At 30.5% G+C, this 25121-nt stretch overlaps 2 protein-coding genes across 2 annotated transcripts; both read left to right on the top strand.

Annotated features, from left to right (window-relative positions):
• Positions 1 to 1385: 1385 nt before the first annotated feature.
• LOC100778550 (TMV resistance protein N) lies at positions 1386 to 5632 on the top strand. The gene is made up of 5 exons (XM_003527247.5): positions 1386 to 2008; positions 2277 to 3387; positions 3485 to 3784; positions 3955 to 4848; positions 4940 to 5632. The coding sequence occupies exons 1-5, from the start codon at positions 1509 to 1511 to the stop codon at positions 5429 to 5431; spliced, it is 3297 nt and encodes a 1098-aa protein (XP_003527295.1). The 5' UTR covers positions 1386 to 1508; the 3' UTR covers positions 5432 to 5632.
• Positions 5633 to 9257: 3625 nt separating this feature from the next.
• Positions 9258 to 20769, top strand: LOC100797834 (ankyrin repeat domain-containing protein, chloroplastic-like). Its single transcript, XM_003526104.2, has 3 exons — positions 9258 to 9876; positions 20297 to 20343; positions 20629 to 20769. Exons 1-3 carry the CDS (start codon positions 9258 to 9260, stop codon positions 20767 to 20769), a joined length of 807 nt encoding a protein of 268 aa, XP_003526152.2.
• Positions 20770 to 25121: the final 4352 nt, after the last annotated feature.

Below are 25121 nucleotides of genomic sequence, written 5' to 3'. Positions count from 1 at the left end.
TATAAATAACTAAATATACCTAAATATTAAGATATTAACAAAAAGATACATTAGGATTAAAATAGTTAATCGGTGGTAAATAATAATAATAATAATAATAATAATTAATTATCAATTTGAAGCTTAATTTTATTTATTTAGAATGTTGAATAAGTTATTTTATTTCTAAACGTTCCAATAAGGGCTAACATTTTATAAAATATCTCAATGTAATTCTTTATTTTTTAAAAATTCCTCAATGTGGTCAACCTTTCTGATCAAGTGAGGCTGACGAAATTAATTACAAATTTGGAAAAAAAAATATCATATTGAGGCATTCTTAAAAAGCAAAAAACTACAATTAGACATTAAAGAACCACATTAAGAAAATTTTAAAAATTAAAGAATCTAATTGAAATTTTTAAAAATTAAAAGGCCTTATTGAATATTCTAAATAAATAAAGTGATGAAATTGATAATTAAATACTTAAATCTCTTAACCAAAGTTTAAGATTTGATTATTGACTTGGCATAAAGTCACAACTCAAGGAATCATTTTGCCCCCAAAATAGACTGACCTGGTAGGATATAATAAATTTGATACTAAGTAATAAGTCTCAAATACATTAAATTATAACAAAATGTTACAAACTGAACACAAATCATCAATCGCGCAAACAATAACTTATTTTAATTTTGGATGAAAAAACAAAATTATGAAAAAAGTGGAAAAAGAAGCCTAACTTGATTCCGCATGAAGTAAAATGGACGTTATGAAAAAGTGAACACTCTAACAAAATAATTTCGTCCCAAGATTCTTAATTAAGAGAAATTGCTACAAAACAATAGCCAAACTGAAATAAGAAACTTCATATAAAACTAGACAAAATTAAAAATAAATATGTGTGTTACACGTATGAATAACTAAATATACCTAAATATTAAGATATTAATAATCCTTCTCTTAAAAAAAAATCTTTGAAAGTCCTTTTAACAGCCTTCATTTGATAACACATCTCAATATTTCATGTCTTAGGAACAAAAAACCTAAATTTAAGTAACAAACTCAATAAGCAGATATTTTGAGAAGGTAACAATTAGAAAAATAATATTGCATGTTGTTGCACTTACGACAGTCAACAATAAGCATACAACTAAAAGAAAAAGACAAAAATATATATAAAAAAAAAATAGTTTGGTAGGAAGCACCGACGAAATGATGAATCAGCAGCATCAACGAAGTCTTCATTAAATTATTAGGGGGAAATTCATAACTCGTTTTCCACGAACCTCCCTTCGTCACCGTTAGATATGTCACATGAACCCACTCACATCATCTGAACCCTCCATTCAATAGCTGACACTTTCACATGAATGCCCCCAAAACCACTTTCCAACAATTTTCCCTTCATCACAACAACCCCTCGCAGCTGCCTAGAAATTTCTGAACTCTGCGTATTTATATTTCTTGATTCATTATTTGTATCCGCAAACACTTGTTCTTCTTCCTTCACAGTTTTGCAATTGAAATGGCTTCTACTTCTAATGCCATCATCCAATGCACCTCTTCTTCTTCTTCGTTTGAGTATGACGTGTTTGTGAGCTTCCGCGGTGAAGACACACGAAACAGCTTCACAGGTTTTCTTTTTGAAGCTCTGAAAAAACAAGGCATCGAGGCCTTCAAAGATGATAAAGATATCAGGAAAGGCGAATCCATAGCACCAGAGCTAATACGAGCCATTGAAGGGTCTCATGTTTTCCTTGTTGTCTTTTCCAAGGACTATGCTTCCTCAACTTGGTGCCTGCGTGAACTAGCACATATCTGGAATTGCATTCGAACATCTTCCAGACTTCTTCTGCCTATTTTCTATGATGTTGATCCATCACAAGTGCGAAAACAGAGTGGAGACTATGAGAAAGCCTTTTCCCAACACCAACAAAGTTCCAGGTTCCAAGAGAAGGAAATTAAAACATGGAGAGAAGTTCTGAACCATGTAGGCAATCTCTCTGGTTGGGATATCAGAAATAAGTAAGTAATCTTCTGTTGGTTTGTTACGTGCATATACAATATATTTTTATCATTTCTTACTAATGCTGTTATCTTGAATGTATTACTTATTCCAACCTTTAAACTGGAGATACTTAGAGAGATTGGGTCAACATTCATTATCCATGTTTAATACAAATAATATTTTAAAAATGAAAAGAGTACTATATATGTTATTATATGCATGTACGCTCTGTTTTGGTTCCCTTAGGTGATGATTTGCCATTCTTTGTTTTCTTTAAACTTTTAGGCAACAACATGCAGTGATTGAAGAAATTGTTCAGCAGATAAAAACTATCTTGGGTTGCAAATTTTCTACTCTTCCATATGATAATCTAGTTGGGATGGAATCTCATTTTGCTACATTATCAAAGCTAATATGTCTGGGGCCGGTTAATGATGTTCCAGTTGTTGGAATTACTGGGATGGGTGGAATAGGAAAATCTACTCTTGGTCGATCTTTATATGAAAGAATCTCTCATCGATTTAATTCTTGTTGTTATATTGATGACGTAAGCAAACTTTATCGACTTGAAGGTACATTAGGTGTACAAAAGCAACTACTTTCTCAATCTCTAAATGAAAGAAATCTAGAGATTTGTAATGTATGTGATGGAACACTTCTGGCATGGAAGAGGTTACCCAATGCAAAGGCACTTATAGTTCTTGACAATGTTGATCAAGATAAACAGCTTGATATGTTTACTGGGGGTAGAAATGATCTGTTACGTAAATGCCTAGGTAAAGGGAGCATAGTCATTATAATTTCTAGAGATCAACAAATATTGAAGGCACATGGAGTAGATGTTATTTACCAAGTGGAGCCATTGAATGACAATGATGCTCTTCAATTGTTTTGCAAAAAAGCATTTAAAAATAATTATATTATGAGTGATTTTGAAAAGTTGACTTCTGATGTACTATCACATTGTCAAGGTCATCCCTTAGCAATTGAAGTAATAGGCTCATATTTGTTTGATAAAGATTTCTCTCATTGGAGGAGTGCATTGGTTTCGTTAAGAGAAAATAAAAGTAAAAGTATTATGAATGTGTTGCGAATAAGTTTTGATCAATTAGAGGATACACACAAGGAAATATTTCTAGATATTGCATGTTTCTTCAACGATGATGATGTGGAATATGTGAAGGAAGTTCTAGATTTTCGTGGATTTAATCCCGAATATGACCTACAAGTTCTCGTTGATAAATCACTTATAACCATGGATGAGGAAATTGGAATGCATGACTTGTTGTGCGATTTGGGAAAGTATATTGTTAGAGAAAAATCACCTAGGAAGCCATGGAAGTGGAGCAGGTTGTGGGATATTAAAGATTTTCACAAAGTTATGTCAGATAATAAGGTAGAATAATTTATAAATATAAAGTCCTCCTATTATTCTAGAATTTGTAAATACTTCCAAAGATCTCACATTTTTTTTCCTCTTTGCAATGTTCAAGGTAGCAGAAAATGTTGAGGTCATAATAATTGAAGATCCATATGACATTCTTCGAACAAGAACAATGAGGGTCGATGCTCTATCAACAATGAGTAGCCTTAAGCTTCTCTACCTTGGATATTGGAACGTTGGCTTCGAAATCAATTTTTCAGGAACACTTGCTAAGCTTTCCAATGAATTAGGATATCTTAGTTGGGAAAAGTATCCTTTTGAGTGTTTGCCACCAAGTTTTGAACCGGACAAACTTGTTGAGTTGAGACTACCTTACAGCAACATCAAACAACTTTGGGAAGGCACAAAGGTAGTATCAATTATTATTATTATTTTTCTATATTATTTTCATTTAAATAAACAAATAAAAATACAAACTTCCTTATGTTATTTCTTTTTTTCTCTATTTAATTAAAGAAACAAAAGAAAGGATGAATGTCATTATTAATGTTGTTTCCTACTATTGGCCTTGCATTGTAGCCTCTACCCAACAATTTGAGGCATTTGAATCTCTCTGGCTCCAAAAATCTAATTAAAATGCCATACATTGGAGATGCCCTATATCTTGAGAGTCTTGATCTCGAAGGATGTATACAACTCGAAGAGATCGGTCTGTCCGTTGTTCTTTCACGAAAGCTTACTTCTCTGAATTTGAGAAATTGCAAAAGTCTTATCAAGTTGCCACGGTTTGGAGAGGATCTAATTCTTAAAAATCTAGATCTCGAAGGATGTAAAAAACTCAGACACATTGATCCATCCATCGGTCTTCTAAAAAAGCTAGAATATTTGAATTTGAAAAACTGCAAAAATCTAGTAAGCTTACCCAATAGCATACTAGGCCTCAATTCTCTTCAATATCTGATTCTCTCTGGCTGTTCAAAACTGTACAACACCGAGTTATTTTATGAACTAAGGGATGCAGAGCAATTGAAGAAGATTGATATAGATGGAGCTCCTATTCATTTCCAATCAACATCTTCCTACTCCAGACAACATCAAAAATCAGTTAGTTGCTTAATGCCTTCCTCCCCAATATTTCCATGTATGAGTAAACTTGATCTAAGTTTCTGTAATTTAGTTGAAATCCCTGATGCTATTGGAATTATGAGTTGCTTAGAAAGGCTAGATTTAAGTGGTAACAATTTTGCTACACTGCCCAACCTCAAGAAGCTTTCCAAACTGGTCTGTTTAAAGTTACAACATTGCAAGCAGTTGAAATCTTTGCCTGAGCTCCCTTCACGGATTGGCTTCGTAACTAAAGCATTGTATTATGTACCAAGAAAAGCAGGATTATACATTTTTAACTGCCCAGAATTAGTTGATAGGGAACGCTGCACTGACATGGGTTTTTCATGGATGATGCAATTGTGTCAGGTTTGCATGTTCCTCCTTTGCTCCTCTCATCTCTTTCTCTCTCCTTTTTTGTGTATAGGAATCAGGAAATAACATATAGATGTCTCTGCAGTACCAGGTGAAATACAAGATTGAAAGTGTTAGTCCAGGAAGTGAAATACGAAGGTGGTTGAATAATGAGCATGAGGGAAATTGTGTAAGCTTAGACGCATCTCCTGTTATGCATGACCATAATTGGATTGGCGTTGCGTTTTGTGCAATATTCGTCGTACCTCATGAAACACTCTCAGCAATGAGTTTTTCAGAAACAGAATATCCATTCCATTTGTTTGGTGATATTCGAGTGGATTTATATGGAGATTTAGATCTAGAACTTGTTTTAGACAAATCAGATCACATGTGGCTATTCTTTGTGAATCGACATGACATCATTGCAGATTTCCATCTCAAGGACAAATATCTTGGCAGATTGGTTTCGAGATATGATGGAGTGTTGAAAGAGTCATATGCGGAGGTGAAGAAATACGGATATCGCTGGCTATATAAAGGGGATATTGAACAAAGGAAGCACAAATTTGGGGAAATTGAAGAAAATGTGAGCTGAAGGGAGAAAAGATGATGCAAGGTCCTCCCAGGAAAAGATAGTAAAGTTGAAGCTTAGGCCGTAGAATCATCATTTCTTCTCTCATTTTATTCATTTGAGTTGTCCTTCAAATTTTGAATAAGCTTGGTGGCGTAAAATCAGGTTTTAAATTTTTAATCCACTATATCTAAGAATAAAATTCAATGTCATTATAATTAAAAATTGCATAATTTGATTTTAAATTTTTTTGAGTGTTTAAAATTTTTAATTTTAATTTTTTTGGGTAAGCTTACAAATTAATATATTAAACAGTAGCATGACTTCATTTGATACGAATATTATTTTCTTACATTTTTATAGTATTATTTTAGTAATATTGTTTGTTCGTTTTTATGTTAAATTAGTATTATTTGTATTCACTATTATTGTTATTCTTATTCAATTCACATTTGATTAAAGATTATATATAATATTAGTTTATATATATGATTTTTTATAATATATTTATTAATCAACTTATTTTTAATGATATTTTAAATAGTAATACACATAAAATCTATTATCTGTTACTTGTGGCTTTAATAGTAATACATATAAAATCATTTATAATTTATTTAAATTTTTAATATCAATGACCACTAATGTAGTATTATTATTGATGATAGTTATATTTATATTCCCTACATTATTTTTCGTGTTATTTTTAAGGTTTTTATGTTTCAATCAAAAAATACAATAAAGTTTCTTGAATATGATAAAATAGTTGTAAAGTTTCTTACTTTATCTCTTTTTTTCCGATTCACAAATTAAAAAATAAGTAAAATATAATTAACAAAAGAGTAATTGATGTGATCTTTAACTTTGTAGATGATTAATAAATAAAAATATTTTTATTTTAAAAAATCCAACAATTAAAATAAAAAACAGAAGGAGTACCTTTTATAATAGGTTAAATTGTAATTTTACTCCTTTTTGTATATTGATTATCCAAAGTTAAATGTTGACTTTAATGTGACGTCTTGATGCTACCGAGAGCTTATATTAAAATAAATTAAATGAAGTGAAAAAAAAATGTTTAAATAAAAATTGAACTAGTAACTTTTTATTCATAAACAAAACAATAAATCACTAAGACATTTGCTTTGTTTATTGAAATATATTAATATTATTTTTCATCTATCATTAGACAAGATTTTTTTTATTTCAAATTATAAAAAAATTTAAATTAATTTTTTTAATATATAAATCTTTTTAATTTTATATTTTATATCTTTTTATATTGAATAATTTGCATATTTTTATTTTTATGTTACCAATATATAATTAAATTTCATAAATTAATATGAAAATTTGTACATAATTTTTTTAAATTGATTTTAATATATAAATTATTTTTACTCTAATTATTTATGTAAAATTATTCATAAAAAGGTAATAAAACACTTTTTTGATTTAATTAATTATATTAACATTATTTTCTATTTATCACTAATCAAGAGTTATTATTTTTTAAATTATCAATTTTTTTAACTAAAAATAAAAAAATATATAATATATAAATCTTTTGAGTTTTACATAAATAATTAGAGTAAAAATAATCTGTACATTAAAATCAATTCACAAAAAAATTATGTAAAATATTTAGATATTAGTTTATGAAATTTAATTATAAATTGATAAAATATAAATAAAATTTGTAAACTATTCAAAATAAAAACATATAAAATGATATAAAATAAAATTAAAGAGATTTATATATTAAATTTTGATAATTTGAAAAATTAATAGCTCTTTTCTAATCATTCACCGTTATACTTCAGGGGATCTAGATTCAGAATGTTATCCCTTGAAAGCTTAATTGAACCTTATATCTATTAGGATTAACTACAATCTGTTGAAGCTTAGAATAAAACATCAAGTGTAAAAGCACAAGAGAAATGAATAGAAATGAGAGCTCTTTCAATGTTTGAAGGGGTTTTCAGAAATGTGGTTGATCCATTTTCCAATCTAACTACCTATTTTTTCTATTCCCACCCCTCCTTTACATGTTTTTGTGACCAAATTTATGACCGAGAATTGTCTAAGCCCACTAACACTCATAAAACACCAAAGTTATACAAATTAAATTAACTAACATCTCAATTAACATAAAATAACATTTAAATTTTATCTTGAAATTAAAATAAAACACTTACTGGCACAAGTAATAAAATCATAACATTACGCATATATTATTTAATCCTATGTGGTATATGCAGCGTCAAATTATCAAATAATTTTTCAATTCTAAAATGTTACAAAAGAATGAAAAATTAATAGATGAATTACCACTAAATACATGAATTAGTTGGATTTAGGTTATTTTAGTTTAATTAGTGGTCTTGACTCTTGAATTTGAGTTTTAAGTAGGTAATTACATTAAATATTTGGAAAGAGATTTTTTTTGTTCATAATAAAGTTATATATTTGAACAAGATTATCTTTAATGAAAAATATAAGTGGTTAGTAAAAAAATTATGACAAATTATATTTTCTTTAATTTTAAAGTTATAAAGATTTTTTTATTTGTAAGAATCAAAGCCAAGTATAAGTGGCTTTGCAACAACTAACACACTATACTTAAGCAATTGAACTAAACTTCCTTGATAAAGTTATCAAGATTGAATTAGCTTAACAAAGTTTAAAAAGGATTAAAATCATATTAACTCAAATTACGAGAATGAAAACATAATCAAAACTTCTCATTACTAAAATATTCTTAAAAAATAAGATTTTTCCAAACAAGATTTCACTCTCTTTTTTATGCGTGAAGATTTCACTTTTTTTTTGTTGAAAGAATATTTCACTATTTTTTTTGTTTGGTCAAAGATTTCACTCTTATAAATAAGATTTATTCCCAATTCACAAGAACCATCCTGGGCCACAAATGTTGGGCCTTGGGCCAATAACCTGGCCTTGGACATCAAGCAAGAATTATTGGAAATGAATGATAGCTAGCAAGCGACACTTATCAAGCTCACCAGTGGTGTGATGATTGAAAATATAATCTGACAAAAACTATTGATGGACACAAGTTTAACTTTGAAAGCCGACACATAAGGAGTTCATCTTCAAAGAAAATGCCATATCTCTTCATTTTATTGAATTTGCATGGCTCACTGCTCAATAATAACAAGGAATGAGACTAATTTGACAAAACAGAAACTAAAATTTTTTTATGTTTAGCATAACAATTAACAAGAAACAAATCTGATAAACTCTAAATTTATTGACAAAACTACTCCAAAAACAAGACATAATTCCAAAACAATGTCTACCTTGAAACCTTCAAAACAATATAGTTGAGTTCCTTTCCTTCTATCTTTTTGAGTCTAAGTCAAATTTGAAGTTAATTTTGGGCTTACTTGGAGCCCAATGTTCCAAAATAGCTGTGGGCACAATCTTGTACTACTTCTTAGTGGCCTAGTAAAACAAAACCTTATACCTGTTCCCAAAAGTCCTCACATTATCATTACTCAAATCATAGGATTATTTACTTGTTACATAAAATACTATGATGTTTTGTTAATCCTACCAATTATTTCATTGGTTTTGGTGAAAAATCTTTTATCATGTAATGCTATTAATTCTCATCGAAATTTCATTGCATCGTATTATTGGACAATATTTAATTGACCTTATTGTAAAATCTAAGAGTGTGTTTGGATGGATACTTTCATCTAAGTAATTCATTTTAAATGAGATATTGAATTGCTGTCATTTTAAATTTAGTGTTTGGATAATGATTTAAGAAGAAATTAAATACCGGAAATTTTAATAGAATTTTAATTAACTAAAACTGAGTCATATGAAATTCCCCCAAAAACCTGCTCGTACTCACTCTGTGCTCGTACTCACCCCCTCTCCTTTCTCCATACCAGCGGCGCTCCTCTCTTTGCGGGTACTCTTCTCTTCCCTCTCTATCTTCCCTTCCGCCACTGCTCCCCGCCACTTTCAATCCCTCAAATTCCCCACTAAACAGAACGCTCACTCTGAAAATCGCGATATTGGCGACCGCGTCGTCTTCGATGACGGCATCTTCGAAAGCGACGCCGTTTTCCAAAACGACAGCAATCTCACCACTAACACACCCAAACACAGACCCAGCCCAAGGACAAAAGTGACGCGGATAACGCGTGAGAATTTGGTTCCGGACAAGTGGAGAGAAGTTCAGTCAGAGACCGAAATCACCATTAACGAGAGGTGCAAGAAGAAGAAGAACATAAGAGGGTTGGTTCCTCTAAGGGATGCAAACAAAATCGAGGTTGAGAAGAAGTTGAGTCGCTACAAGGATGTAAATTGGGACGAGTACAAGTCTTCTAAGAAGGCTAAATTGAGACAGATCAGTCCTCTGGTTCTCAAGAACCCTTCTACGTTTCCTGTCAAAGAGAACCTTCCAGAATCTCACTTCAAAATTATTTTGATTAGCATTAAAATTATTTTGATTATTTAATTATTAAATATTAAAAAAATTATTATTATATATTGTATAACATTAAATTTATTTTGAATATTTAACTATTTAAAAAATGATTCATGTTTATTTTCATTCAATATTAAAATTTTAATTTTTAAATAAATATTTAAAAATGAAAATTTAAATTTCATTGAAATTGAATCACTTTATCCAAACAAAGAAATTAAAATACAAGAAATTGAATTGTCTCATCCAAATAAAATATTTATAAAATGAAAGAAATTTAAATCAAGACGATTAAAATGCTGTGAATTTGATTTCCTATAAATTTTTAAATCTCTCATCCAAACACAAGGTAAAAGAAGTCAAAATGCCAATCATTTAACATTTACATAAATAGGGAAAGGAGGAATAGAAAAATGTCAATCTCTTTTTCTTTAGGAGGGATAAAGAGATACAAACTAAATTCTATTTCATTCTGAATAAAGGACTGAAAGCAATTGAAGAACTTGTTTAAATAGGCATGAGATTAGAGCCCACTTTTCCAATAATGACTAGTGAGGAAATCAAAAGAATGCAAGAGGCAGGTCCATGTGTTTACTTCATATTTTCATCATGACTTAAAACTTGTATGGTCCTACGGTCATTGCCTTTACTTGTTTTCCAAAAATTCAGTGTTCATACTTGGTGGCCAAATAAACTTAAGTATTCCCTTATATATACCCTCTTTTCTAAAATAATGATGTATATGTGAGGTCATGCTGTGCACTGTTGCCTTATAAACTAATCAACACAACTCAATGTCATTGGTGGCATCCTCTAATCATAGTTAATTAGCTAAGTCTTGATTCATTAATAATAAGATTAGAATGCTTAGACAGTTCACAATCAGGAAATTCCTTGTTAATAGAATTTATTTTGCATATTATTTTCTCTATATTATTAAGGTATTACGCTGGAAAGTAACTTTCTTAATGGTTAGTTTTTATATCATAATTTTTTTAAATGCAATTTGGTAGACAATATTTTTGTCACGCGCCATTTATTATGTATTATTATACTTTTAATTAATTGGTGTAGACTTTATATATATTTTTCCCACTTCGAATACGGACATAATTATTCAATAATAATTTTTTATACAATTAAAAATTATTAACTTCTATAATAATGTACTATTATATTATAATAATTTGGAATTTGAGAATCTCATTCTTTCAACTTGTTAGTAAATTATATACTCTCAACATTTTCTTTATACTAATATATCCTCCTTTGAGGGAGAATTTCACACATTATCTTCACAACTAGCTAAACTAATTTCCTTCGCAACTATACTAAGTTAGTGTCATCTTATCTTTATTTGTATATTTGATCTTTTTTATCATCCTTCATTTTTAATCTACCTTATTTTATATGTATCTCTAGATTGGCTTTCAATATATTTTTTTTAAATGTCGATAATCAAAAATAACCTTGTACCATAATTTAAGTTATTTTTTATAAATAAAATATAATTTATATATTTAAAATATTTATTATATTTATTATAAATTCTACAGAATACAATACTAAGATACTGGTTACTTAAAATACCATATGTAAAATAAATTCTAATTAATCGACTATATAAAAAAATCTTTATACTATTAATTTATTAAAATTAAACTCGTTTATCACATATTAAAAGAAGGTTGAGAAATCCAATGAATTCAATCTCTCAACATGTCAAATTGCTCTCAATTATTGAACTGTAATTATAAAGCAAGCAAGAATTGGAGACCGTGGCGATTCTATATGTTTAATAGAGGAAAGAAAAACATTGTGTCAAATATGGGTCTCTGAAAGGTCTTCTTTAATTGATTAGTAAAAGGATATTTTATTTTTATAAGCATCACACAGCTGTAGAGAAAGCAATCAAAGAGAGAATAGAATAGAATTAGAAGAAGGCGTTTTTTTCTTACAAAAGATAGGATGAGAGAGAAAAACAAAAAGAGAGATAGAGGAATATAAGGGCACAAAACGACAAGAACAAGGAACAGTTTTCAAAGTTAGTCCTCAAATATTGTAAGATTTTATAACGAAAGTTTGCGAAGTGAGTGCGGGCCAAATAATGAGTCCAAGGAATGTTTCATCAAAGAGGGTCAAGATCCATGTCAACTCCACCCCACCAAACGATGGAGGACAAAACTCATACTTAGGGTCACACACCACTAACTTATAAATAACTAGTCAAATTCTTTATTTTATTCATTTATTTATTTAATTTCTTCTTCTTACCTCCTTATCGTCATCACCATCAAAATCATGCTCTTCATCCTAGCTAGCTTAGACGCTATATTTTCTTAATGGTTGAAATCCCACACACACTCACACAATTTTTCAAATCAAAGATTCATCCAAAATCAATGAAAAAAGAAACGGTCACCTGAGCAAAACATGCGTCAAATCCAAATTTGACGTAAGAATATTTCTTATGCCCTAAAGAAAAATTGCACTTGCGAGCGAGACGGTTGGTAAAGGTTTGACACAAGGATCAAACATGATTAAGAATTTTAATTTTGATGAAAACATGATATGTATTTTTGGGTATTTATGTATGGTTCTGGATGAGATTAAAAGCTTGGGGTGTTTATTTATAGTGTCCAATGAGTATAATCAATCTTATAATGATGTGGCCATGGAAAGACTCAAGATCAGTATATTATTTGGTTACTCTACAAACTATAAACAATTAGAATGTGAAGTCACTAGAGAATTAAGTTAATTATTAAGGGATCTTATTCTTATCGGAATTAGAAACTTTCTATCTACCTAAATCGTAGAAACGTAGGGTTTTTTGTAGCTATAAGGAAAATATTTATTAATTGAGACGATTAATATTTATTGTCTTTTAAAAAATTATATTCATACATGCCAAAGAACCTTTGGTGAGGCTGCATCTTTTTCAAAATAAACAAATAGTTTATAGGTATGCGGCTGTCGAGATGCGGCAAGTGGAATTTTTAGTTGGTTTAGTGGGAAAAGTGTGTGATTGGTGGAGAGAGGATTTTTATTCCAAAAATATTTTAATCCTTGGTGGGTGAATAACAAACATAATATTAAAATATACAAGATGTAATATTAAAGGAGTAACATTGCTTTTAAAGAAAAATGAGCGGCTTTATTCTAATTAGAATAAATTACACTAATTACACTCTTACGATTTTGTAAAATTATACCAATTTCTCTTGTTTTCATTTACTCCAAGGTTAATCCCCTTTATTATTTAAAAAATATACAATTACATTTTTTGATACATTACACTAATCATCCTAATTGTTTGAAAAAAATTACACCACTCTCTCATATAAGAGAGGTCATTGTAAATGTAAAAAAAAAAAAACAGTCATGTAATTTCACAAAATTTCAAAAGTATTTAGTGTAATTTATACTCTTCTAACCATATTTTTCACAATAATTTTTATAAGCAAGAAGAAATTAAAAGAAAATAAAATATAAAATAAGATCAATAATGTGGTAGAATGCTAAAAAGTTGTTATAAAAAAGTTGTGTGAAATATTATTATTAAAATAACCTTATTGCTATTAAAATTAACAAGATGTCAACCTTTACTAATGTTGTCTAAAATGAATGAGGTGACAAATTCAGAATGGATTAAAAATGAATTTGTTAATTTATTTGAAATAGATTATTAATTAATTTCAATTTCTTTGAAATCTGCCAAGGTTTCATCATGCAGGAGACACTTAATTCGTCTTTGGTATGACATTGCATTCCTACAATTTTGTGTCAACCATTCACATCCATGAAAGAGCTATTTGTTATAACTTTTTATATTCACATATTTTATATTAAAAGACCTAAATGTGCAAACATAAGTTTAATAGATAGGTGAAATACATGTAAATGACACTTGAATGTTCAACGCTCAACTTAATGATATATAATCAAGTGATGAAATATATTAAATATGTGTTGTACCCATATGGATAGGTCACCTTTGACCATGCATGTTTAAAGTCAACCGTCATTGACATGACCAAACATCCCTCAAACATGATCGAGCACTCTACAATATGGCAACCCATGTTATCGGTGATACCCAACAATTATGACTAGACGACTACTCAACCAATATTGGGTACCCCATCAACGTGATTAAACTCTAAGTAGATGAGATCCCTAAATTGAAGAAACCACTTCTTAGGTACCCCTTCGACCATGTACATAAACTCATACTCCAAATGAGCACCCATCTTCTAATGAACATGCATACTTATGGTAAGATACTCCTCAGCTATGTCCTCTAACAGACAAAGTAGAGAACAAGATGGCTCTAGAAGAGATTAAGGGAAGATGATTAATTAAAAGTAATATAATCATCATCAAGATCTCATTAGTAAGTAATCATGGATTAGCATTCTCATTAATCTCAAGGTAAGACTCGAGAATCATAGACTTATGAATATGTGTATATAAAGGATGAGATTCTTGAGATAATACAAATTGATTATTCTCATTTATTATGTACTCTCATTTACTATATTTGGAAAATCTGTTGACTTGAGTATTAGAATGTCTTTGCATGTAGTGTTTCAGATGGAAAAAATTACTATAATATCTTGTTGATATTAGTGTTTTAGAGAAGGAAAAAAATTACCTTAAATCACAGTCTTTTCATGAGAAACTAATAATACTTTGTAATGATGTATCATAAGGACAATTTTACTTTAAGTTGAAATATCATATGTTACAAACATTTGTTTTAAGCTCCATGTGATAAGATGCTTGACTTTTGTCAATATTTATATATTTACTATAAGTTGCTTTGAACTAATAAAGTTTATAAAATATGAATAGGGCTATGGGTTCATTCTAGAAAAACCACAAATAAGAACGTACATGCAATCAAAAACCAAAATCTACAATATATTGATTTTTTTTTTAGTAAATATTTATTTTCTCTTGAAAAGATGAGGATCTATCATTTGAATTCTGTAAAAAGTAGTTGTAGTGAGATTTATATTTTAACTAAGTTGGTCTTTTTTTGTAATAAAAGAATACGTACATCGGTCTTTTTAGTATTTATTAGTGAAGGTGACTTAACATTACAAAAAATACATATATTAATTGTCACATTAGATATGCATGTAGCATGAAAATAACAATGTTTTGATCCTTAAAAAAGCATTTACTTCCTTCCAAAACTAGTTATTTATATTGCAAAGCACATCCAACTCTCCACCATCAAGTCACACAACATTGTCACCAATTGACCTAATAGCAAATAACCCCAAAACCATATATCGTCTTCCGAAGCCTTCATGTTGTCATTCTAGACATCCCATATCCCTACCTCCATGCAAAATCTATCTCTCCATTAAGCACATTGCAAATCTAATGTGATATCCACTATTTTAGAGATAAGTTTGATTTTTTAAGGTTTAATAGATCATGACACTACCGCAAAAATGACATTCCATGATGGTTGTAATGTACATTTAAAGACAGTTCTAAGTTAGAACCGTCTTAGAAGGATAATCTTTAAAGACAGTTCTTAGGCCTTCCTTTGGATCTCTAGTCCAATCTACTTTGAGTCTTCTATCTAATGCCCTTGTGGGCTAGGATTGTATCATTCCCTCCACCTTGGAAAGGATTTGACCTCAAATCCTGAGATTCTTCATACTCTGGGCTCCTTCCCTCGACACCTGTAAAAATAACAAAAACATATGTATTAGTGGTATTTTTTTATTTTTCTAAGATAGTTCTACTAAGAACTGCCTTAAAATGTCAAATGTAGATTTTATTTATTTATTTATTATTTTATTTTTGGCCACATGAAATGACCAACCTTAAAAGTGCTTTAGCAAGATCAAACATTATGGATACATTGTGAATATTTTATAACACACCTAAATGCTCAAAAATGAAAATATGTTCATAATTAATAATTAAAATTCACAAATATATACATATCATTAGGCTTAATATGCTTATCCAATATTCGGAAAGGATATATATACAGGATCCTAGATGTGAAATTTCAATAAATCAGCGGGAAAACAACAAAAAAGGTAGTAATATATTAAAAGAGCTAAACTCTATGATTTTAACTTATATAAAAATTAATTTTAATTTAGAAAAGAAACTTATTTTATTATCTTATACGTGTTTGTGTAAAAGTTTATTGCATAGAGTCTAAGTAGAAAATCATATTATTCACATCATAAAAAAAATATTTGAACGGCCTCACTTGCAACAAAAATTGATCTGAAACATAACTCTCTAACATTCAGTCTTTGGCTGGCTTGCCTGTATAGGAATGAAAAGCATCATACATGTTAGGCAGATTTTTTTCTTCCTAAATTACCTAAGGAAAAATTGTGGCAAAGAGCATACAACTTTGAAAATAAAAATAGAAGTGTATGCATACAACACATTGCAGGTATGAAGGAGAAACCTTGACACCCTCCTTATCAAATTTGATCACTGCAGCTGAGCTGTCTATACATGTCCTGGGTTTTAAATTTACAATATAAAATGAATTTTAGTGTCACAATGTATGCAGATATTCCATGTTGAAGATACTATGTATGTTACTTGATAAAGAATAGAGACCAGTAGACCATGGAACTTGTCACTCTAACTAATTATGGGGAATTTGATATATTGTTAAAAAAAATTTGTGCAAGGCCTGAAACAAAAAATGGTGTCAAGGGTTGGGAAAGTATTTAATTTAACCAAAATAATAACAATAATAAACTTATCTAGCAAGTACAAACTATCATGAATCATTAATCCAAAAGCTCAAGCTATTGGGTGAAGACTCGTGAATGGTTTATATATAATATATTTCTAACATACTCCTTAATGTAGGAGGCCAAGTAAATGACTTAAAAATCTACAAGGCATTCAAACCAAAAATATGGCATAACTAACCTTTGACCCTATGTATATCACATCCATCAAGAATGGTCCTATGGTTGAATCCACTTACTCAAGCCTTAAAGGTCAGCAAACAATAAATTAACAAAAGATTTGGTCTTATAGTTTATGTAAAATGCACACATTTATTAGCAGGTGAACCACTAAAGAATCTAGTGCAGTCAAGCCCTAATTTTGACGTCAAATGTTGAATAATTTTATTTACCTAACTCTTTGTTTATAACATACCAACAACATGTGACATGTGTGGAAAATAATTATTGAGCCCAACATTATTGAGCCCATTAATTAGATTGTCCATCCTAAGGAAAGCATACACAAGAGGGTTATTTCAATGCTTAAGAAATGGAATGACTATGCTATTTACAAATATAACCTTGGGTTTTTAGAGTAAGTGACCCAACTAGATTCTAGAATATTGTTGTTAGAATTACTTTGCCATAGCATGTTCTCATGCTTAAATGTCTTGAAAATCCATTGAGAATGTTAATGAGAATCCTCTCTCTTTCTGAATTATATTCTTAGGAGGCTCTATGTCCTTGAATATAGAGACTTAACACACAACAATGGTGCTTTCATTATTCTTCTCTGGTCATGGTTGACAACACTCCCTCTAAAAATTATGCCCCCAATATTGACTATTTCGATGAGCTTTTCAAGCAATTGACCTCTTTGTAGATACATCTACCCATAAATAGCTCCCTCTATTTTTGTCGACCCCTTCTCCACGAGCTCGTTACAAGTATATATTCCTAGCAGAGATTGTCGATTGTCGTGAGAAGGACCTATGTTTTATTTTGACTAAAACTTTTCCCGAAGCCATTATTGGCAAGATCATTTCTTTGTGATTGTCATGAAGGACCTTGATAACCCACATAAACAAGACTTGGGGTGAGTTGTTGCCATTTTAAGGCGATGTGGAATCCAACCCATCACCAGAAATAGAGGCCTATTCGACTCAGCATAGCTTAAATGCTTTGTCGAGTAATTTTGCCCCAGATGCCCTGCGTGTTTTGGGCCAAATATCCTACCACCAAGCTTCCATCCTTGCGGACAATGAGTGAACACATAACTTCATCCAATAAGAGGTGGTTCACAAATTGGGTCTTTCACACAACCCAACCCCAATGTCAATCAGACCACTTTATAAAGGTCTATTTGTTGAACCCTACACATTTGCCTCCCCCAATGTCAATCAGACCACTTTTTCCTAATTCAGTGTTGGTGAGTGTGCAACCATATATTTATCCTCATGCTAGAATCTTAAGATTGAGTGTCAAGTTGCTAAGCTTCTATCCATTGGGAGGATTCAACCTAGCACCACCTTGATTTCCTGTCAGTCCTATTGTTGAATAAGGACAGTTCTTAGTGCTTGTGCTTCGACTATCAAGTGCTTAATGCACTCACAGTTAAGGACAAGATTCCTTTGCTTATTGTGGGAGTTGCCACCATTTTTTCCAAGCTTGATCTAACCTTGAGCTTCCATCAATCTCGAATCTGACCCATGACATTCCAAAGATGAGTTTTCACATTCATGATGGTCATTATAAGTATTAGGTAATGCCCTTCGGCCTATGCAACACCCTTACTACATTTCAAGCAACCATGAATGACATTTTTCGACCATTTTTGTGCAAAAGTTTCATAGTCTTTTTTTACAATATCTTGGTGTTCAACACATCCCCTAAGCTTCACCACGAGCATCTTGCTTAGGTTTTTGCTTTTATCGCCCAACATCATCTTTTTCTCAATCATGGTAAGTACTTTTTTGGTTAGTCCTAGTTTGCATATCTAGGATGCAGTGTCATTGTTTGTATTATTGATCCTGATCCTCACAAATTACAAGTTTTTTAGGATTTTCCTTCTCCGAAATTCATCAAAGCTTTGAGGGGGTTCCTTGGTCTAACTAGATTTTATATATATAAAAAAAATTATGTGCAATTGATCAACCCCTTACCATTTGTTGAAGTGCGATAATTTCAAATGGGTTCCCGTAGCCTAGCAAGGCTTTGAGGCCCTTAAGTAGACCATGATAATCGCTTTAGTATTAGCCTTGCCAAACTCCTTTTTGCCTTTTTTTTCTTCAAACTAACAATCCAGGGTACGCCATGGGTGTCATTCTCTTCAAGCAGGGCATCCCATAGCTTACTTTTGCAAGCTTTTCTATCTGCACATGTTTTAGGCTTCCACTTACCTTAGGGAACTTCACGTTATCACTTTTATGATCAAGTGCTAGCAACAATGTTTACTAGGAAAATTCTTTGTAATTCAAATAAATCATTGAAGTTTGAAGGAACTCATGTACCAAGTTATCCAAACCCTCAACCAACAACACTATCTATCTAAACTCTTGGGGTACGATTATGAGATTCAATACAAATTTGACGCTTCAAACATGGAAGTAGATGCCTTATGTTGCTTCCCCAAGCCACCCGGGGCTGCCTATCACCACCTTTTGGTTTCACAATTTGTTTTCCTTGAAGAACTTAAGAAGGAGTTACACACTAACCTAGTCTTCATTGATCTTTGTGACAAGTGTTTGACTTCTCCAACATCCCTCCCTGACTTCATTTATCGCGACAAGTTGTTATTACACAAAGGTAAAATCTAGCTTAATTTGGCTTCTTAGTTCAACCATGTTCTCTTAAGGGTGTTCCATGAATCCCTCTATGGTGGACATCCGGGTGTTTCCAAGACTTTGAAGGATTTGATTGAAATTTTTCTCAAGATTGACATAAGGAGTGATGTCCAAGATTTTGTTGCTCAATGTGTAGTGTGTCAATAAACTAACTATTGCTCTTAGAAACTCGCAGGCGTACTCCAACTGTTGCCCATTCTTACTGGTGTTTAGGAGGACTTGTCATTAGATTTTGTCACTAGACTACCAACTTCTCAAGGGCTCATGATCATCCTTATTCTAGTAGACCATTTTGCAGATTGGGTTCAAATGGGAGCTTTCCTCACCAACTTTACTGCCACTTGTGTCATTGAGCTATTTGTCTCTATGGCCTACAAACAACATGGTTTTCCCAAAAGTTTGGTTTCTGATAGTGATCCAGTTTTCATCAATCACTTCTTGTAAGACCTTTTTCGGTTCACTGGCACCTTTCTCAGGATGAGCTTGTCCTATCATCTCTAATCCAATGGCCAAATTGAGGTGATTAACCGTATTATTGAACAATACCTTAGAGCTTTTGTTCACCAGAAGCCCTCCATGTGGGTGTGTTACTTGCCTTGGACTGAATTTAACTACAATGCAATTGTGCATTCCTCTTCTGGATTCTCTCATTTTCACATTATTTTTTGGAAGCCTCCTTCCTTTATTTCAGTTTATGTTGTCGGTTCATCCTCTATTGAAGTTTGTGATTTTGTTCTTCTAACTCACGATGAGATCTTTGTCATACTTTACAATAATCTTAGGAAAGCTCAGGTTACTATGAATGATTCTTCTAATAAACACCATTGTGTTTGCATTATTTCAGTTGATTTGTGGGTGTATGTCAAGCTTTGCCCTCATCGTCAAACTACGGTATCTGACTCCAAATACACAAAGCTTTCAAAATGTTATTACGGCTTATTTTGTCTTGGAGCGTATTAGAGTTGTGGCTAATAGATTAGATCCTCCTCTTACAAGCAAAATTGATATGTCTTCCATGTTTTCTTGCTAAAGCTACATAAGGGGACTCTTTATGCTAAATTAGACTCTTCACCGCCACTTACTTTGGGTAATGACCCCATTGTTTCACCTTTGGCAATTTTGGATTCCAAGGTGACCGATGTTGATGGCACTCCTACTCACTTTGTTTTTGTGTAGTGGATGGAATTTTCTCTCGAGGGTACTACTTGGGAAAAATGGGATGAATTGTGCAAAGCTTACAACCTTAAGGACAAGGTTGATTTTGAAAGGGGGAATATTGATAGGAATGTGCCAAACATTATTGAGCCTATTGATTAGATTGTGGATCCTGAGGAAGATAGACCTAAGAGGGTTATTTCAATGCCTAAGAAATGGAATGACTATGTTATTTATAAATAGAACCTTGGGTTGTTAGAATAAGTAACTCAACTAGATTTTAGAAGTTTGTTGTTAGAATTCTATTAGCCATAGCATGTGCTCATGCTTAAATATCTTGTAAATCCATTAAGAATGGTAATGAGAATTAAGATATTCCCTCTCTCTTTCTGAATTATGTACAAAGACTTAACACACAACAGTTGTCACCTCTACAGCAAAAAGAAAAAATTGAAGGCAAAAGGAATAGAAATGAGGAATTAAAAAACATGTTAAAGAGATAAATGAGGCTATAAAGAGGTGAGCATGAGCTCATCCAAGTACAACATTTTTCATCCTTTCCAACCAATTGATTTGCCTTAAGTGGTTGACGTAAGAAGGGGATTATATTCTTTGAATGAGTTCCTAGTTCATTCAAAAGAGCTTTATGGTTGTCGTGGCCTTAAATTTGTCTATGGTAAGCTACTCTTGTGAAATTGTGACAAAGTTTAAAATGAATTAAAGAAATAAATAAAAGTTGAAAAAATGTTGTAAATAAAGTAGTAAATTGCTAAAAAAATAATAAATTGATTGATTTAGGTGGCAACTTTGGTTACATCACACATTCCTGTATTTATAAAGGCATTTTGACATTAGTTGTTTCCTAAGAATACCTACCCTCCATCTCTTTTTTTTAACAATCATGAGAGACCATAATCTTATATATGATATAGTGTTGGCATGAAAACTTTTCTAACTATTACCTAAATCTCACTCTTAGTTTGCTACTAGATCTAACCCAACTTTAAGCTATTTTGGATTCACTTGTATTTGACTCCACTCGCTTAGACAATGGTTATATAAGCGTTTATTTTATAGTTATTTTTTTGTTTAAATAAATTCATCCAATACATTGTATGCCTAAATTAAAGAGCAATCAAAATCAATTTTGAAAAAAAAAGTGAAGACATAATCAATTTTGGCCATATAATTGATTCCCACATGCAGCAAAAGAGAGAATAAAGAGTAAGGCTTGGTCACAGGTTTAGGTAAAGGACAAGTCCCACGCATGAATAAAATAAAAAGGGAAATTTTGACCGAAAAAAATGATTCTTTTGAACCACTTTTCATCTTATTTCATCTCAATTTGAGATGAAAGTCTAACCGTGTGGAATTGACAATTTATCACTTTCAATCCACTTCCCCTTGTAACAAACATATTGTTTTTCACTTTTAATCCTTCTACCACCATCAACTTTCACCCGTCCCACTTTCATTAATAACAAACACAACATTACTCATGGACATACATGAGTATAGATATTTTTGGTCATCCTTACTTTTACACCCTTTACATTTTTTGGGTAAATACCCATCTTGGTTTCTGAAAGTGTGAGGCAGTGACTAATGGAGTCTAGGTTAGTTGATTGAGCAGGGTGTGAGTGTTATAAATCCCATGATATCATATTTAATTCCTAGTATGAAAAAGTGAGGTCGTGACAGATTGGTATTTAAAAGATAAAAAAAATCAAATTTAATCTTTGAATGTGCTACAGATTGGTCTTGCAAACAATTTAATAACAAATTGATCCTTGAACTTTACAATTTAATGTCAAATTAATCCTCGATAAATATAATTTGTTGTTAAATTGATCCTTCAACATAACAACTTATTAATAAAATGGTCTCATAAATTTAACGCATGATCAATTGGTCACCTTTTTTGCACATTTAGTAACTAATTTTGAATTTTTTTTATCTTTTAGACACAAATTTATCACTATTTTATACTTTCAGGAACCAGAATAAATATTTATTATTATTATTATTATTATTATTATTATTATTATTTACAGAATACACCCTTTACATATTAGTTACTGTATCTAATTGTGTATCTTCGACTTATATACACTCTTTCATTAATGATTTTAAATAAATAACATCAACTGGAATTTTTTTTCGTATCAAATGACAAGATAACTTCTCTACGATGAAGAAATTTCGAAAGAAATTTACTCAGGTTTCAAAAATTTGAGAGAATGGCTTTGATTTTGCAAAATTATAGTTAATTGAAGTCAAAGGCTATGATTCTGGGCCACCCAATTTGTTCGCGAAGCTTCACCTCAACGTTATTCAAGCTCTGAAATTATATCAGTTGAATTGTGCAAATTCGTTACAATATTTTTTGTTGACTTATGACAAAGCTCTTTAGCTAACAATGAGATGACTCATTGATACAGCACTACAAAGATTCTATCACATCAAGCAACAATTAATTGCTACCAATTCCGTGAAAATATCTGGCACACAACATTGAAAGAAACTAAACCCAAATTAGTCAACACTTAAAAAATGATTAATTAAAGCATATGTGTCCAAATTAGTGATTTCCTTAATGAATCTGTTAATCTAGTTAACAGAGACAGTTTGATGATGATGTTTAATTAGAGAAGTAAACCAAATTATTACGGGTCTTTGGCGTGCAAGGAACTATGCGTGTGTTCCAACTTTAGTTTCATTATCTTACCCTTTGTTAATTTGTGGCTGACTTTGCCAAATTCAAAGGGAAAAAAATACTGAACATGACATGGCAACAAGTCAAACACGTTGCCGGATTAACATAAAAAAAATGGACCATTGGACCTCAACCAATGAAAGCTAACATATGCTGTCTTAATCTTCTTCCCACTCTCATATTTTCCTTGTTTTAATTTGTTTCTTCTTTCACTTAAGAGAGAGAAAGAGAGAGAGAATAAAAAATCGTTCGGTTTATACTTGACATTTTTTTTTGTATTCTTTCTTTCTTTCTTTCTTTCTTTCTTTCTTTCTTTCTTTCTTATTCTTCACTCACTCGTGTGGTTTTGTCCCCTTCCTTCCGTCCTCTCTTTTTTACGATCACACTCATGTGGTGGAGGTCATCACTCACTAATTTATGTCTTCCTTCACACATGTCTTACCCTCATTTCTTTTCTATCGGTTTGTCACTTTGCACACCTCAAGCATACTGCATTTTGACCTCATATTTCTTAATTCTTTTTCATAATTAACCATAGAATAATCATATATATCACCAACAATATTTTGTTTTGCAAAAACCATATTGATGTATATAAAGAGTAAAGTTAAAAGCTTATAAGTTTATTGAAACATAACTCTATGTCTTATTTATAAATTTTATTGTAAAATATATTTTTAAATTAGTTATCATGAATGTTTCATTAGACTTAAAAATATGTTAAATTTAATTCTTATAAAGTCTAAATACATGTTTTAACTTTTATTTTGGTATTAAATCATCACAAAGTAAACCTTAAACAAGCTCATAGATCACAACATACTTTTATATAAGCTATGTTAAACCTTTAAAATAGGTCTTTGGCAGATAAACACACCAGACTTGAATAATATATTTTTAATCAAATTTGGTTGAGACATAACAAAGCCTAACCTAGCTTATTTTCACCTCCTAATTATTCTCTCCATTTTATTTTGATTATTTCTAAGGTTTTTTCACACATATTAATAAAAAAGCAAGTAAAAGACAATAGTATTTATTATTTTATTATAATATATCTCTTTTTTCTTTCTTAATTTCAATAAATCTATATTAACTATTTCAAGACAACAATAATTATTAGAGGACAAAATTAAAATAAATTATTTAATACTTTATTAAAAACTAAACACATCAATTATTATGAATTTTTTTAATGTTAAAACATCAATCAATTAGGAACAGATGGAGTAATTTACAATATTTATTGTTTATTGACTGAAAATTTATAAAATAATTAAGATTATTGTAATAAAAACTAAAAAATATAAACAAAAAGATAATTGAAAGAAGTCTTGTAAAAAGGGAAAAAAAATCCCAAAAGCTTTTACATAAAGAGAAAAAGGTAATAAATGATTATTACTTCTTAAAATAATTAATCATTCTTTTTTCCGTGAATACACTCTCTCTCCTGTTTATTTCTCAATATACACCACTTTACAATTTAATTTTTAATCTACACTACTTTAGACTTTATGCTTTGATTCACATCACTTTGCAAATGATGTGGCCAAAGAGATCTGATGTAAACTCAAATGAACGTGAATACATTTTCTCTTTTTTATTTTTTTTTAAATTTAAAATATTATAAAATATAAATATTATATTATATAATTTTTTAATTTCTTTTAAAATTAATTATTTGTTAAATTAAATTTTATAAATTTGTTTTTTTATTTTTTAAAAGAAAATGATATTATTAAATATAATTATTTTTGTTTTATTATTTAATTCACTTAAAATATTTTTAGGTGAATAT

Source organism: Glycine max, chromosome 6 (genome assembly GCF_000004515.6).
Source record: "Glycine max cultivar Williams 82 chromosome 6, Glycine_max_v4.0, whole genome shotgun sequence".
NCBI lineage: Eukaryota > Viridiplantae > Streptophyta > Magnoliopsida > Fabales > Fabaceae > Glycine > Glycine max.
Note: the sequence above shows the minus strand (reverse complement) of the source record. Positions and strands in the feature narration are given on the sequence as shown.